The 17,170-nt window shown below is 33.6% G+C and overlaps 2 protein-coding genes, 1 long non-coding RNA gene and 1 other non-coding gene across 6 annotated transcripts; 2 read left to right on the top strand and 2 right to left on the bottom strand.

Annotated features, from left to right (window-relative positions):
• The first annotated feature begins 1,973 nt into the window (after positions 1-1,973).
• On the top strand, positions 1,974-4,842 carry LOC135835336 (probable serine/threonine-protein kinase samkC). The gene is made up of 3 exons (XM_065349541.1): positions 1,974-2,250; positions 2,470-2,594; positions 2,681-4,842. The coding sequence occupies exon 3, from the start codon at positions 2,704-2,706 to the stop codon at positions 4,567-4,569; it is 1,866 nt and encodes a 621-aa protein (XP_065205613.1). The 5' UTR covers positions 1,974-2,250; positions 2,470-2,594; positions 2,681-2,703; the 3' UTR covers positions 4,570-4,842.
• A 25-nt stretch (positions 4,843-4,867) lies between these two features.
• On the bottom strand, positions 4,868-6,019 carry LOC135835339 (uncharacterized). The gene is made up of 2 exons (XR_010556867.1): positions 5,706-6,019; positions 4,868-5,471 (listed from the first exon to the last, which is right to left on the bottom strand). It is a non-coding gene; the product is annotated as an uncharacterized LOC135835339 (long non-coding RNA).
• On the bottom strand, positions 5,517-5,598 carry TRNAS-AGA (transfer RNA serine (anticodon AGA)). The gene has a single exon. It is a non-coding gene; the product is annotated as a tRNA-Ser (tRNA).
• Positions 6,020-6,390: 371 nt separating the features above from the next.
• LOC135835337 (sex-lethal homolog) lies at positions 6,391-14,944 on the top strand. Of its 3 annotated transcripts, none has more exons than XM_065349542.1 (5): positions 6,391-6,864; positions 6,944-7,119; positions 7,206-7,319; positions 7,405-7,565; positions 9,749-10,354. In XM_065349542.1, exons 1-5 carry the CDS (start codon positions 6,721-6,723, stop codon positions 10,003-10,005), a joined length of 852 nt encoding a protein of 283 aa, XP_065205614.1. In that variant the 5' UTR covers positions 6,391-6,720; the 3' UTR covers positions 10,006-10,354. The 3 variants fall into 3 exon arrangements, with proteins under 3 accessions (XP_065205614.1, XP_065205615.1, XP_065205616.1); XM_065349543.1 differs by lacking the exon at positions 9,749-10,354 and adding an exon at positions 14,345-14,944 and having other exon boundaries at positions 6,396-6,864; XM_065349544.1 differs by lacking the exon at positions 9,749-10,354 and adding an exon at positions 7,941-9,342 and having other exon boundaries at positions 6,396-6,864.
• Positions 14,945-17,170: the final 2,226 nt, after the last annotated feature.

Here is a 17,170-nt window from a genome sequence, read left to right as displayed (position 1 = left end):
TTTAATATCACAAAATTTGAGGCCACAAAGTCAACTTGAAAAAAAAAATAAGTAGCGATTTTATGAGGTATTTATGCTAATACTTTTTGTAGACTCTGTAGATGTCTCTTTGATTAGCTTGACTCCCGACTTTCCTTTGAAGTTTGAACAGAGTAAAAATACGGTGTTTACAGCCTATCGTGATTCCGGTATTGGGAGTGGGACCAATCACAAAATCCGTTTTGGGACCCCAGGAGTCCTAAATTCCAAATCCATCGATATTCTGCATGTCTGATATCATGATATGTAAATTTGAAAAAAAAATTCCGGGACATAAATTAATTAGAAGGTTTGAGTGGGGATGACCAGGGGCGGACTGGCCATAAGAGCTACCGGGAAAATCCCGGTAGGCCCCGGGAAAAGAGTCGGCCCTTGAGTGGAGAATGGGCCCTTTTGATGAAAAATGGGCCCCTATAGTTATAAATTTTTAATAAAATTCGAAAGTATGCAACTTTTTTTGGTAATGAGTGAGAAAAGACTATGGAAAATGGTCCCTTCATTTACAAATAGGCCCCAATTTCTTTCATTTCCCGGTAGATTCTTTTGGGCCAGTCCGCGCCTGGGGATGACCTTGGGTCAGTATTCGCAGGTGTCCAAATTTTTTGGAGGGGGTACAGATGGACGAAAAAGGTTTTAAAAAACACACTCAGAGCAGAGCCATTCATTAGGAAATTAAAAGTTGTATAACATACCCAAAAACCAGCTTCCTAGAGGAATTAGGAGGGCAGAAAACAGGTTTTTTCGTGTTTTTTTTTAATTTAGAAAAATCTTGTGCAACTACAAAAAAGTGGATTTTTCCGCCTACCTATCACTCAATTTCATTTTTAAATTTTAGGTGAATTTATTTTTTTTTAATTCAAAATTGTTCAAATTTTCACAAAAAATAATTGGTGTAGGTAGGAAGCTGAAATTTAGTTTAAACCTTACTCTTCAGTTTTCTCAGGTCAACTTTATCACTATTTAAATTTAAAAATATAATATTTGGATTGTCATAATTTTTTTCATTGTACATATTAATTATTTATGTACGAGAATAAACAAAAACTTTCTTTACTGCTTAGCAGATCGCTCTGTTTTCATTTTGTTTACGTTTTTTAGCAGCCAAAAAATTCATTTTTTTCTTAAAAAATTTGCTGTCCGCTGTCCTTTTAACAGTCCTATTCTACAATCTAAAATTCACTAAATTGTGTTCTTTTCACTTTTTTTCGTGAGACTCTTGGTTCTTTGCTCGAAGGCATATTGATTTTCTGTGTTGAAAAACTTGACATTTATGCGCATAATTTTTTTTGTACGCTCTGAGGAAGAATTGAAAAAATACTGAAGAGCCTGATGGCTGATTCTGCAGACATATAATTTTTTCTACTTCACTGGGTGGTTCAGTGTTCATCAGAAGAACGTTGAATCAACTTCGATAGTCAAAAATTCTAGTTCTGGTCAATTTTTGTCTTGTCACTTTGTCAGATAAATACAAATAGGCATGTTCTCAAATTAAATTTCAGCCAATTTCTGGTGTGTTTAAGTTCAAGTAATCAATGAATCGTTCATTTCAAAAAATAAAAAGTAAAATAACATTATTTATTATTTACAAAATATTGAAAATACCTTAAATACAAAATATAAAATATGTTTTGGGGTCTTTTCTCTTACGAAAAAAACTAAAAAGTGAAATTCAAAACCCGAGAAAGGATGAAAGATTGAAATTTTTAATTTTAAAATTTGAAATTGAAAGGATAAGGAATAAAATTGCCCAATTGGATTGGATTGGATTGGATGATTGAAGATGAATGATAAATTATAGCCATAGCCATAGCCAGCTTTGAGCTTAAACAGCTATTTCCGTATTTCGTTATAAAAAAAATAAATTGATTATTCTTTAATTAATATTTTATTTTCAAAAAAAATCTAATTTTCAGTGTGAGCGTACCTTGAAGCTGCCGTCATCATCTGACGTCACCGATAAAACGACGAAAGAATCGTCGTTCGTCGTTGAATCGTTCTTCCAGTTGAATCCGATTCCGGGCGATAAGAACAGAACAACGACCCAAGACCTAACCCTTTAATTTATTTTCTCATTCTAGATAACAGGAAATTGTAAATCGTAATCATATCGTAATTCGTAATTAATTAATAATTATTGTGGATTCGTGTTATTTGTGTATGTTTAGATTATTTTATTTGAGTGATGGTTAAAATAAAATCTTCACGCTAAGGGTAAGTAATCCCAAAACACACAGTGTAAATCTCTAAATTCGTTGGTATTAATTTCAATTAAAATTTTGATCCGTTGTTGAGAATTTGTTATCACAACACAATTCGATGATTTAATTACTCACCATTATTATTAATCGATGAATAATAATCGAACCGTGTAACTGACGTTTATGGTTACGAGTTTTATACACTTATCGCTGATTTATGGTTTTGTTATAGGATGTTGTGACGAAGAAAAGAAATGAAAAAACCCATTGTGAAATTGTAACACTTCAGTATACATTGAGTGTTGGTTCGATTTAAAGATAGATCATGTCACCGTCGGTCGTCGATAACTTGTTCGGGTAAGTGAACGAAATCTTCAACTTATTATATTGTATTTCGAGTGAAACCGATTTTGAAAACCGTTGCAATACTTTACTATGTTTAGAAATTTGATCCACGAGCAATCAAATGGAATGTGAATCAAAATCTAAAAAGATGGTCACCACTCTTCAATCTCGCAAAGAAGCCTTAGAATGTAAACTACGCGAGAAAACAGCCGAATTGAAGAAACTATGTATCCAGGAAGCCGAACTGACAGGTGTTTTACCACCTGAAACACCCATCGAACCGGGCGACAGTCCGCCAGTATTCCGACGCAGAATTGGTACCTCGTTCGCGTATCCAGAAAACCTGATAAACAAATTGAAGTCCAAAGAAGAAGAATCGTTGGCTAAATTAGAACTCGAATGTAAAATACAAACCAGTATAGCCGAAGCAGCGCTTGGCTTAGCTAACGACGGTAATGCTAGTAAATCGATACGAAGAAAGCATAGATTAATGTACCAACAAAGTCAGCGTCGTTTGTCCGAACTCGAAGCTAGACTGAATGTTCGCAGGCAAAGTGTTAAAAGTACCAATCAACTGAAACAGAGGAAAAAACCTCGACCTCCTTTGACCGAATTAGACTGCGTAGATGGACCGGAAGCATCAGCAGAGGTTGATCCTCACTTCAAAGATTCCTATAACGAAGATCCCGCTAGTTTATCTACAATCAATAGAGAAATACTTCGTAATAGTCAATTCTACAATAGTTTCGGTAAATCTCACAATCACCCCGGATATGTTCATCATCAAAATCAACATGTAAGTAAAAATACCTGGGACCGTAATTTACAATATCGTCGCAGTGTTGAAAGACCTCGTCATAATTCCGGTTGTTACGACGCCGAAAATACGAACTGGTTGGAAGATAGTAATATGTGGCGTAATACAGCCCCCATCGGGTATTTTTCCAACCAATGCTATACCACTTTACCAAATGAAAGTCCCACCAGAATGAAATCTCGATATGGAAGTTTGGACAGAAGATACAAAAATTCTGATTTCACCGAAGAATATCCTAGATACCCGGGTTCATCTCACGTTACTCCATCACCTCCGGCGTGTACTCCTGTTCAACACACCGAACCGAATCTTAGACCTCCTAGTTTTATTCCATCACCCGATTCTTCACTAGCTAACGTTGTACTACTGCCAAACCAAACGTACCCAGAAAACAGTCTCATGCGAACGCAATCCTTAGGCAACGTCGAACACTCTCGTAAAAGCTTAGATACTCATTCGTTGCAAGAGAAAGTGCAAGAAAATTTCCAATCCAATACATTGGACAGGAAACCCAAGGAAAAAGAATGGCGAGAAACGTCGCTAGATTCAGACTGCTATGAAAGACGTAGTTGTACTCCACCGCTACATCCGAGAGCATCCAAAATACCCGAGTCACCTGTACCCCAAAGACCGTATTCTCGCAGAAGTACACGAACACCTCCACCTCCTCCTTTACCCCCTCCTCCCCATTGTTCAGCACCTTCAACACCGCCTCCCATTCCAGCACAGAGCAAGTCTCCTGTCAAGTCTCCTACGTTGATTGAGTCAACTGTACCGTTTGAATCGCCAAAGAATCACACTGTCGTCGAAGTTGGTAAATGGCAGCCTTATCGCGAAGTTACCAAGCCTTTCGAGATGAGTGATTTCTACAAATACAGTACCAAGTTTAGAAAAAGCCCAGCTCCCGAGCAAAAGCCACCGAGCGAACATCACACGTTGCCTCAGAATCGAAATATACCTTATAGGCAACTATTCCCGGACAATACTCATGGAATACATAGAAGTCACGAAGATATAAATAAGAATACTTTAAACAAAGAGAATCAATTTTTCGATACTAAACCACTCAATAATATTACTTACAGAAAACACCGTCCATTGACCATGATGGTTAGTGATAACAACGGTTATTGTGCTACTATTGAGTCGTGGCATAATGAAGATTCCTAAATGCTAATCCATGGCAATAAATTTTTAATGTGACTGACTCTGAGCATTGTCAGTGATCTAATTTTAACAATAATTTGGGACCAGCAATGTGTTCTTTACTTTGTAACGAATTGCCTTGTATTTATGATTGTGAAACGAGTTTTTAAAAATAATTTTATCATTGTTATATTTCGAAAGTAACTTTCGTCTTGGTTAAAAATTTTCTATGTTTTTTTGTACGTGTATTTTTAAATTTCGTATTTTTTTACTTTTTAAATTGGTTATTCTTAGAAATTCAACTATCAATGATCAGCAAATGTGATATTTATACATTGTATTGTTTTTATAATGCATTTCTTTTTTGTAAATATACACATGTTTTTTTTTCAAATTTTATTATTCTATAAATTAATTACACAGCGAAAGAATTCGCATGGCATTCCTTCCAGTTTCTCCTACGATATTCAATGATGTCAGACAACCACCGTTTATAATTGTTGACTAAGGGTAAAGATGTATAAATGAGAGAAAATCGCGAATCAACGTTATCGTAACCTTGAAGAAAATCATCCGAGTCATTGAAATAGAACTCCGGCAGCGGATATCGATATTTATCGCGTTTTATACTACTAATCTCGTCATTGTGGCAGATGTTCGAGATATGATTTCTATCGTGCAAAATCTCTATATCTGATTCTTGAACTAAATCACGTTGATCTCTAAATGCGTTTCTTTTTAATGTATCGCAGTAGCATTCGTTGAATTTGGCTCGACGACGTTGATTTACAGCTGTCCCATGCGAATGAAGCGATGTAACTTGGAGTTTTTTTCTATCGCGAGTTTCGGGTTTCTTCATTGGAAAAGAATCGAAACAATTTCGATGACGATATGGATTTTTCTGAGTCGACATCCTGCAAAACATGCTGCAAAAAAAAATTGTCGAATGTGTCAAAAAATTCAGACTTTGTCGCAGTCGGTAGGACTCGAACCTACGCTCCCAGAGGGAATCTGATTTCTAGTCAGACGCCTTAACCACTCGGCCACGACTGCTGCACCGTGGAGGGGTCGAAATTCGAATACATTAGCTTTCACTAAATTACTCATTTAGATTATTTCAAATAATTAGCCTACGTAAGCTACAATGAGGTTTCTTTTACCTTAAATCAATTGCAGTGGTTTCGGAAAAGAAGCTATAATGGTTGACGTTCGCCTAATCTAATTTTAGTCTGTAAATACTAGCTGAAATTCTATGGAAAAGTACAGAAATGGCCGAGTTGGGACTTGGGAGTTGCACCAAACTGTCGTTTGATTGATTACTTTTGATTTTCAGGTAAGGATAGTCAAGGCCAATACCGTTTATATTCAAGGAAAACTTATTCAAGGTGCTTTATTTTTGATTTTTGTACCATGGTAACCTACTAATTCGAAGAAAAGCCAAGGGAAAGCGGAAAATTTTATGGAAACACGCCAAACACGGAAGTCGGAAAGGGAAAATTTGAGGTTTCAAAACTTCGAAATTTCCCGTCAAATGATAAATTCATTGTGCTTGTTTGCACAACCTGAATAATCTAGTTGTGAGGGAGAAAGCTCATTTTCAATTTTTTTAAGCATTAATAAGGAATTAGACTATAATTAAATAATTTTTCGTGTTATGAGACTATTAAATAAATATAAAATTGTGTATTAAAGCGTTAAAAATTTTCAATGCGATCGAAAATTGGGAAAACATGCTAACGTCATTGAACCGAAAACTGGGAAAATAGGTAATCCAAGAAAAACCTAATTCGAATGATTCTGTGCAATGTTATCTGTGAATGCACTAACACAATGTAAAATTTTATCTGTGCTGATTATTGTCAAACTCCGAATTGTATAGTCGGTTTTTATAAAAGTTGTAAAATCGTCTAAATTTTAATAATTTTACGTTAAAATTGCATTTATAATTTGTATTCGTGTAACGATCTAGTTAGCCGTAACGTAAATGGTATACGGATGATCCGTAATAGTTATAATGTCTATTATTTAACGTAGTTACTCCATTGTAAACTTGATACAATTCGGACTCGCTGTGCCGTCTAAAAGGAATATCACGCTAAGTATAAGTTTTAATTCATCGTTTACTTGTTATCTTGGACCGGTATCTTATAAAGAAGGTTTCAAACAGCATTCAAAATGCCTTTCAATCAAAATAATGACACAGCGCTGACAAATTTGATCGTTAATTACCTACCTCAAAATTTAACGGATAAGGAATTGTTCAGTATATTCGTAACTATCGGACCTGTTGAAAGTTGCCGTGTTATGAGAGACAACAAGGTAATTCAGATGATCTTCTATCGATAGTAATCTTATCCTTGTGAATTTCAGCAGTTTAACCGGTATGGTTTTTTTTCAGACTGGATATAGCTATGGTTTCGGATTCGTTAATTTTGCACGGCAAGAAGATGCGACTAAAGCGATTAACCAGTTAAATGGTCTTGAAGTACAAAACAAACGTTTGAAAGTTTCCTACGCCAGACCTTCGGGAGAAGATATTAAAGATACTAACTTGTACATTACTAATTTACCTAGGTATGTTGAAGTTATACACTCGGTTCATATCCGATTATCACACCTAACCTAAAAGTACTTATTACTATCGCTTCGTCGTCTTACAGAACAATAACCGAAGATCAGCTAGAAGAATTGTTTGGAAAATTCGGCAGAATCGTGCAAAAAAATATTTTAAAAGATAAAATCACCGGATTACCGCGCGGTGTTGCATTCGTTAGGTAGGCAATCCGTCGTACAGTGCCGGTTAAAGTTGCGTCATATGTTGAATATTTCGCGTTGCTTACATCTTGGATGTGATTTTAGATATGATAGGAAATCGGAAGCAGCTCAGGCTGTTACGGAAATGCACGGATTTGTACCCGAAGGATGTTTAGAACCTTTAACAGTTAAAATAGCTGAAGAACATGGTAAACAAAAAGCCGCCTATTATGCCGGTTGGCACGCCGGTTACACGCAAAGTCGTGGTAAGTCATCATATTACAATTCCATTCGTTATAATCGATACTATTATAATTACTACCCTTCGTACATATCATAACCAAGTATTCGTTTAATATTAAGATTGTTTATACTATTAATTTTGTGCCTAAAAACTCCCGTCCCCCCTTGTCCCCTCTCCCCTCGCCCAATCCATCGTCCTCATTTCGAATGCCTAACCAACTGCCGTCTACTACTTTATTTTAAGTTTTGAACTTCGAGCTTCGTCGGTGGTTACTAATTATTGAACCGGAATCGAACTTCGATCTTTTTAATCAACCGAAAACCTTTATATAAATAGTTTTATCATCCCCTTAAACGATGTATTTATAATTATTGTATTATTGTTGATTATGTTTTAGCCAAGAACTACGCGTAGAGCGATTTATAGGTTATGTTTTTATTTTTATTTTTTTTACGCATTTATTTTTTTATTATTTTTTTTCCTCTCGTCATCTCTGTGTACTGCTGTGGCTGCTGCTGTCGTCTCGCCGGCACGTGGCTAACGTTACAGCGATCTCTCAGTCGTATAAGCTATGGGTGCAACGACGGTAATTTTCATCGAATGGTTACCACTGGGAATTGTTAAACGGTGTGAATTTCGCGCACTCGTTGGCTAACTTAAAGACTGTTAAGTTTAGCGGTTTCCTCTTTTTTTGTTTTCTCTACAGTGTAGACATGTCTTCGTTTTTATAATGTATATTTTTTTCAAAGCGTTGTGTTACGATGAAGATTATTTTTAATTTTTTATATTCATTGTCATATATTGTGCATTGATGAGATGAATTTTGTAATTGTGATTTTATACCTATTGTTTTTTATAACGTTCCTTAATTTATTGAACGATTAATTTGACCGTAAAGTATTTCGAGAGGGATTGCTAAGAGTTCGGGATTAACTTGAATGGGTTACTTTTGGACTTGGATTATGACTTTGAAAATCTTATTAACTCGATAGAAAATTATTTTCAAATCGATAATGGTAACGTTCAAGTGGATTATTGAGTTAGGACGATATTAAGTTTATGTTTTGTTCAGATTTTCACGAGTGCTTCGTTAATTAAAGTGACGTGCTAGAATTTGAAAAAAAAATTCTAGTAACTAAAATTACATTATTGTTGTATTCATTTAAATCAACTGTGACGTCAGCACCTTTCTTATCAACTTGACTTTTTACTTTTGCCATTCAACGTAATTTGTTATCTTTGAAAATATGTTTTCCTGTTCTTGTATCCTGCTCCTCGTCGTTTTGATTTCCATTACTTTCTGTGTAATCATATATCAACTTGAAAAAAAAAACCGAACGAACTTCTAAATTAAACGATTCTCTTACAATACCCTCGAATTATTTTTAGTGCTGATAATCGGTCGAAAAAATCGAATTTCCAAATGACGATTAGTGACTTTAACTCTTGAATTATTTCGAAAGATTGCGACTGTGTTAAATATGTTTTTGAAAAACGACTTAATTTTTATGACGTAAAAGTGGATTCGATGTGACTAAAGTCACCCAACTTTTTTTTTTGTTTTTTCATTGAAGAAAATTATAATAATTTTTTTTTAATGGAATAATGTATTTAAAAATATTTTTTTAGTTTACATCGTGAATTGAAAAGATTAAAGTAAAGACGAGAATGTTTTAAATTACGATGAATTTATTAAATTTATATTCATCCTATCATCATTGCCCGATCGTTGAATACAGCAAAATATGACACACTTCCGTTGATGATTAAAAGATGAACTAAATGATAAAATAAATCGATTGAAATGCTAATTAATCGAGATGAAAAATTAACGAAAAAATACTCAGTAACGTTAAAACGAAGAGAATTTATTTATTATTTTTTTTGTTCAATTTTTCAGTATTTTTAGAATAAGCTAAAAAAAAATTCTAATGATTTTTTTCTCGTAGTTGTTTTGCAAATTTACATATTATTGTACATTTGTAAATGATTAATTTTCTTTTCACGAGCAGGTATTTCAGATCGAAGGTGGTAATTTTTTTTTGAATTTTTTTCATGTGTTGTAGATGTTTTTTTTTTTTCGTTCTTTTTTGCCTTTTATTTTTTTTTGTTTTTTTTTATTATTTTTTTTTGTTCGTTGACGTTTAAAAGAATTATTAGTACGACGTGAAACGGAAAGATGTGTGGTGTTTTACTGTGTTACAGGACCGGGAAGCGGTCAAAAAAAAACCGGAGTTGTGCCTACGGTGGTGGTATCGACCGGAGCTCGTACGGCGGTACCGACAGTCCGGGCCGGCGTTCCGGCCAGAATTCCTACTTATTCGACGGCTGGCGTTTACTCACAAGTTAGAGCTAATCCGAATGGTTTCGGAGGCGCGGTCCGTCAAGATAAATCGCATTATAGATATAATCCGGTTGGGCCTACGAATACCGCGTATAACGTGGGTGGGGGGTATTATTGATTGATCGCAGTTTGCATATTTTTTTTTTTCACTCAGAGGGCCAAATTTTTCGCGTCATTTTTTTCACGTTGCTTTTTTTAATTTTTCGTCTTTCTTTAATTTTTTGGATTCATGTTGTAAACCCAAAAAAATATTAGTGATTAGAAGGAATATCGCCATGTTGTTTTTTTATTTCCTTTTTATGTATTTGTTATTTATAGTTGAAGATTTTTTTTTTAATGCTTGGTATCATTCAATCTTAGATGATTTTATTGTTTTTTTTTTCTCTTTTTTTTTGTCATTGACAATTGACCTTTTTTTTTCCTTTCTTTCTTTTTTTTTCGAAGAGAATAAACATTTTGTAATTGAGTTTATTGGTATTTGTTCGATTTGATGTGTGGAATTTTTCTAGTTCTGTGGAGACTGATTTGAAGATGTTGTTTGTCTTCAGGGTTGTTGTGGTTTTGTTTGGAACTGTCGAGAGAATTTTTTTTGACAACGGTTTGGAAAAGTGTTTTGTCTTGATTGATGAAATATTTTTATTGTGGCATTGGGCGTTATCCTTCGTTAAGTAGGGAATTTATGCTGCGCAGTGTCGCGTCCTTTTCCTCTCTGCAATTCTATTTTTAATGTATTTTTTAAAAACTATGTAAAGTTTCGTCTAAGATTTTGCAGGTGTTTTCATAATGTAGCTTAAGCACTTGAACGAAAAATTATGGGTCTTCATTATTATCTTACAGGGTAGAATATTATGATTTTTTTTTCAAGTTTATTTTTATTTTTATCCATTTTGTATCACGAGTGATATTATTATTATTATTATTTTTTTCAATATGAGCAGTTTCGAAATTCATATCTATAGGTGCTTTTCAATGAATGTTTTATACGAGATAGAATATTTATTTTTCATTTTTTTTTTTTTTTTTTCGTTTCTCAGAGTAATGCCTGCTTAAATTATTTTGTCTTTCTAATTTTCCTCGTCGACATTATTCTACTTAATTACTGATTCCTTTATTTATTTTTATAGTTTTTTGTGATCCTAATTTATATTTGAACATTTATTCATCTTTTTGTTTATTTTTAAAAAATTTTATTTATATTTTTTTAAATCGTCGAATAGTTTGAGTGGATTCATATGTTTTATTTGATTCGTGCAAATTTTGTTTACTTGGTATTTTTTTTTCTAATTAATTAAATTTACGCTGTAGACTCTCTTTTAGAAGCAGTGCATTCGAATATGGGATGGGATACATGGGTCATCTCCTTCACCCCTCTCCACCCTTGAAAATGTTTGTAATATTCCCCTCTTGTGACTATCCATTATGATGAAATTTTTAGTTCATTGCCTTACAATTTTTATCATTAAAAATTTCATATTTCTCAACCAAAAATCTTCGAAAATTCAATGATGATTTTCCAAAAATTCAAAATTACTTTTTTTTTCAGTTGCTTGTTGAATATCTAGTCGAGGAGCCCGCATAAAGATCCACTGCACCTCCCTGTCGATCCTCCGGGATAACTTTTTTAAAAGGGGTAGCCCTAAGAGGAACATTTCTAGCCCTTGTACTAAAAAAAAAGTAGCCCTACTTACAAAATGGCGGCTATTTTGATTGACAGGTCAGCCGAAATCGCAGATTTTGCATTCCAACATGAGACTTGAACAAAAATTTTTAAACCGTACAGAGGTAGATCGAAAGATCAGGCAAAAATTTATCACCTGTCAAATTTTCAAGTGCTGAAGTGCTTTTTTCGATTTTTGGTGAATTTTTGAAAATCAAATTGAGCCAAAAATGAGGGGAAAATCAAAATTCTACCAAATTGACCAAGGAAGCTGAAATTTGGGATATACCCTATTTTCGACATGCCAAATCGATTGGAAACTCTTTCAAACCGTTTTGAGCAGTTCTGGAGCCTCCAGCAGATTTTTGAAACTCGAAATTCCTACAAAATTTCATCAAATTGAGTTAGAAAGCGGAAATTTACTCTACAACTAATGTCTTTTGGAGCCTCAAGCAACTTTTTGAAAATTACTGGAGCCTCCAGTAGATTTTTCAAACCTGAGATTTCCACAAAATTTCATCAAAAGCATTTGGAAAGCCAAAATACATTTTAATTTTCACAAAATTTCATCAAATGTTGTTGGAAAGTCGAAATTCATTCTATAAACTAATTTCAATACGCTATGAAGTCAACTGCAGGTATAGATTTTAAGTTATTTTGGAACCTCTAGGAAATTTTTGGAAATTACTGGAGCCTCCAGTAGATTTTTGAAAATTGAAATTTCTTCAAAACTTCAACAAATTGAGTTAAAAAGCCGACTGCCTGCCCGTGGGTTCAATTCATTTTGGAGTCTCCAGCGACTTTTTGAGAATTCTTGGAGCCTCCAGTAAATTTTTGAAACTTGAAATTTCCCAAAATTTCATCAATGGAGATGTGAAGCCGAAATTTATTTACTCTGCACTCCAATTTCAACACTCTCTGAAGACGACTTCAGGTGGGTTCAAGTCATTCTGGAGCCTCCAGCGACTTTTTGAAAATTACTGGAGTCTTTACCAAATTTTTGAAACTTGAAATTCCCACAACAGTTTATCAAATGGAGTTATGCATGATGGTTTCAATAGTTTTGCGTTTTCTTGGTTGTTCCTCCACAACCCCCCCCCCTTCACAAAGGAAGATTTTTTGAGATATTGAACTCAAATATGATAGTTTTTGGATTTAGCCCGCTTCAAGGTATCCCCTTCTCTTCGAATGAAGGCAAAATTCAGTACAAATGGTCCCAGTAATCTGTAGCACATCGATCAGTGAGTCTCCAAATACGCTGAACACGAATATGTCCCACATCTTTTTTTCAAATTGAACCTCCTCTTCATCCTCAACACCTCGCTCGTTCCCTCTCCTAGAAAAATAATCAAAATTTGAAAGAAAATCATCCCATGGTTACTTGATTGAATGATTTCTTCAAATCGTGACTTTTTTCGAGAATTGCCTTCCGAGTTAAATACTTATTGTTTATAGCAAAAATTAGCCTATTGAAGCTAGAAAATATAGAAAAATTTACTGATTTCATCGTTGAAATTTTATGAAAATGTTTACGTATTTTTTTAGTCAGTGTATTTGTTTATATTCACGTTATAAGGTCGCATAATAACCGTGATATTTCAAGTCTTTTGAAAAAAATCGCTTAATTTTTACAAGTTTGAAACACAGAATGTTGTTTTTATTTTTTCGAATATTTCTGCTATTTTTTTTCGTTATTCCAACCTAAGATCTTCGTTGTAATATTTAGGCTCGGAATTTCGTTTCTTTTCGACTTACCGTATTATTATAAAATTTTGATAAAAGAATGTTTTCGTTTCGATGCCAAAAAAAAAAAAAAAAACTGAAATATTACCAAGAAATTCCTTTTTATACCACCTCAGCATTTCATTTTTATATTTTATTCGAGAAAATACGCTTTCCTTATTGTTTGGATTTTGGAGTGAGAATTTCCCAAAAAATTTACTCAAATTGACGTCTGATTTTAACTATGTATATGAATCGTTCAGTTTTAGATTTTATTTTGTATGGGGAGGATTTTCGCATTGATTCAAGTACCATATAACTTAATAATTAATCTCATTTTTCTATCAGACAAAAATGTTATGGTATCAGAGAGCGAATATTTTCCTTATTAATTTGTTTTAGGCGCTTTTATCAATCAGTTTGTAATTTTTGCAACCTAGCAGATACTTCATTAAAGGTAGAGGAACTTTTGTGTGGGAAATTAAACAATGAACACCTACTGATTGTGGAATAATTTTTTTCAAATTTTTATTCACGAATTATTTTTTTTATTTTTTTAAAACGATATTTGCTGAAATGGAAATCAACGATTGACATTATTTTTCTTATTTAAATCATCGTATTAATTTGTAAATTGAAAAAAAAATACAGTAAAATACTTCTCAGCACGCTTCCGTTTAATTACCTCGATTTAAGAAAATGAACGTACTAAAATGACCCATTCAAAAGAAACTCCTCGATCGTTTTTATTATGTAATTTTTACGATAAATATTTTATTTATTATTTTTTTATTTTTTACTTAAAATATATTCGGTGGCTTGAGAAAATACTAGTTACGGATACTTTGTTTATTATTTTTTTATTTTTAATATTTTTTTATATTTACTTTCCCTGTTACACTCCCTATTTTTTAAAATACTGTTACCAAATTATTTTTTATGTTTAATTTTTTTTTAACAGGTTTGACAATAATCAAAAGTGGTATTTTTTTCCTTTTTTTTTAAACATTTTTTTTTTATTTTTTTTATTTTCACGACAATGAAACGGAAATGTGTGTGGTGTTTTACTGTGTTCCAGGACCGGGAAAAGGGCAAAATAAAACGAACGTTATACCTACAGTGGTACCGGCCGGACCTCGGGCTGCGGTTCCAGCAGTCCGGGCCGGTATTCCGAGAATTCCAACGTATTCGGCTCCAGGAATGTATTCACAAGTTAGAGTCAATCCTAATGGTTTTGGTGGTGCCGTTCGTCAAGATAAATCTCATTACAGATACAATCCGGTAGGGCCTGCCAATGCCGGATATAACGTGGGTGGGGGATATTATTAAAATGTTTTCTTTCTTTCTTTCTTTCTTTCTTTCTTCTATTTCTTCTTCTTCTTCTTCTTTTTTCCGTCTTATTCACATTCATAGCTTTACTCCTCGTACCCAAGCTCCGGTTATTCCAACTATTCTTTTATTCGTTTCCAAAAATTGAAAAAAATGGTTTTAATTTGCGTGTTATTTTGAAGTATGAAGTATTGTATTATGATTACTTTTTTACCTATGTTTTTTTTTCCTTTTTTGGAAGAGATTTATCTACGAATGGTAGCGTGTGAGTGTTTTTATGTTTTTTTTTCTTCTTATTTTTGTGATACACGCCTATTTTTCAAAACCGAATAAAAGATTTTTAAAATTTTGAGCTGGTTTAATTTTTTTTTGTTTTTGTTTTTTTAATTTTAACGTCGTTCTTCGTGGTAATGTTTTAGTTTGTTTTTAGGTATAGACATTTCACTGTTCAAAAATGGTGCATATTTTATTTTTTGAAGTATTAAAAAATCGCCCAATGTGACCGGAATGTTCATGAATTTTTACTTCTTGATGTGCTGTTTTCCTTAATACTTGGTACCTACTTACTTTATTCCTCAGTGTTAAACCAAATTTTGATTTTTTAAAAATGTGAGGAATGAGCATTTGAATTTTGAAAATTTTTTCCAAAATCGAAAAATGAAATACCAAAACGATCTGCTGGGAAATCACATGAAATCATGCGAAACAAAAACACTTGAAATTTTAATTGAACAAAATTTCATCAAATTGCTTCTTTTTATTATTTTTTCAAAATAATTTTTAAAAAAATTCAATTTATTATGCCATATTTTGAAAACATGAAATCCTCCACTCGAAAGTTTACTAAAATCTTTCTTTGACTCGATTTTTAGAGTTCTTTTAACAAATTAAGGGGTCCAAAGTTGCACAATAGAATGCCAAGGTCCCCCTCCCCCTCATTTGATGAACGGTTACAGAATTTTTCAAAAGTGACCTTTCGACCTATCGAGATCAATTAAAATTTTGCGAGAAATTCAAATATTTTGACGAAAATATTTTTCGAGCACTTTTGAATTAAATAATTTTAAGCCCAAAACTGGGTCATCATTTTTGGATTTATGAATATAAGTATCATGCGACCTATCAAAGTAGATTAAAATTTCGCGAGAAATTCAAATATTTTGATGAAAACTATTTTTTAGAATTTTTGAAGAATTTTGAGGCCAAACTTGTGTCATTATTTCAGTGTTTATATTATGAATGGCTTTAAGAAGCCAAACAGACAAACGACCTCGGGAAACTAGATAGGTAGTTCAATGACCTTGAGAGTCCAGGCAGATGGGCCAATGGCCTTGAGAAGCCACATAGACATACAGACGACCTTGAGAGGTCAGACAGACAAATGCATCGCCTCAAGAAGCCATACAGTATGACACAAAAGTAGTGCCCGGTGGCTTTTATTTCTAAATGGAGAGAGCTAGCGAGATAGATAAAGCGGCGTTGAATAGGGAAAAATAAGGGCTTTCAAAAGCGACCTTGAAAATTTCAGGTCCATTCACAGGGTGTCCACAAATTGAAAAACTGGTTTGGTCAAAAAATTCAAACTGGTTTTTATTGGCGCAATGTATTCTACACACTAAGGCGACAAAAACGTGATATGAATTTTTTGAAACCGGTTCATTAATTTGCAACCAGTTAACGAAAAATACCGATAAATTGTAGATAGAGAAAAAAGCTTGAAACAAATGTTGTAGGGCGTGAGAAATTACACAACTCTGTCTAATCACATTTTGGAACCGGTTCATTGGTTTGCATTTAGCAACCAGTGTTTGACAATCGCCTGAAAATTGGAGATAGAGAAAAAAAGCTTGAAACAAAAGTTGTAGAGCGTGAAAAATTGAACCATTTTTCCTGGTTGGATACTGGTTCATTAATTTGCAGCCAGTTATTGAAAATTACCTAAAAATTGGAGATCGAGGAAAAAGCTTGAAACAAAAGTTGTAGGGTGTGAAAAATTACACAATTCTGTTCAATCACATTTTGGAACCAGTTCATTAGTTCGCATTTAGCAACCAGTTTTTGACAATCACCTAAAAATTGGAGTTGGAGATAGAGAAAAAAACTTGAATTAAAAGTTGTAGAGTATGAAAAATTGAACCTTTTTTGCTGATCGGATTTTGAAAATAGCTAATTAATGCAACCAGGTAACTTTCGATGGCTCGCTGTGAATTAATGAACCGGTTTCAAAATCTGACTAGCGAAATCAGTTCAATTTATCACACTCTACAACTTAATTTCAACCTTTCTTCTTTATCTCCAATTTTTAGGCGATTGTCAAAAACTGGTTGCTAAATGCGAACCAATGAACCGGTTTCAAAATGTGATTAGACAGAGTTGTGTAATTTTTCACGCTCTACGACTTTTGTTTCAAGCTTTTTTCTCTAAGGGTAAAGGTACCAATTATCAACCCCCCCTCCTTAAATCCGACCCCCCCCCCCTCTAACTCGCCCGATAATGCCACAAAATTTTTGGAAAGACAGTTTTCTTATTCCTTTTATACAGAAAAAGCGAATGAGACCAAAATCACCGCTGTAAA

The sequence above is a fragment of the Planococcus citri genome, chromosome 2 (assembly GCF_950023065.1).
Source record: "Planococcus citri chromosome 2, ihPlaCitr1.1, whole genome shotgun sequence".
Classification (NCBI taxonomy): Eukaryota; Metazoa; Arthropoda; class Insecta; order Hemiptera; family Pseudococcidae; genus Planococcus; species Planococcus citri.
The sequence above is the reverse complement of the archived record's forward strand: the minus strand, read 5'-3'. Positions and strand labels throughout refer to the sequence as shown.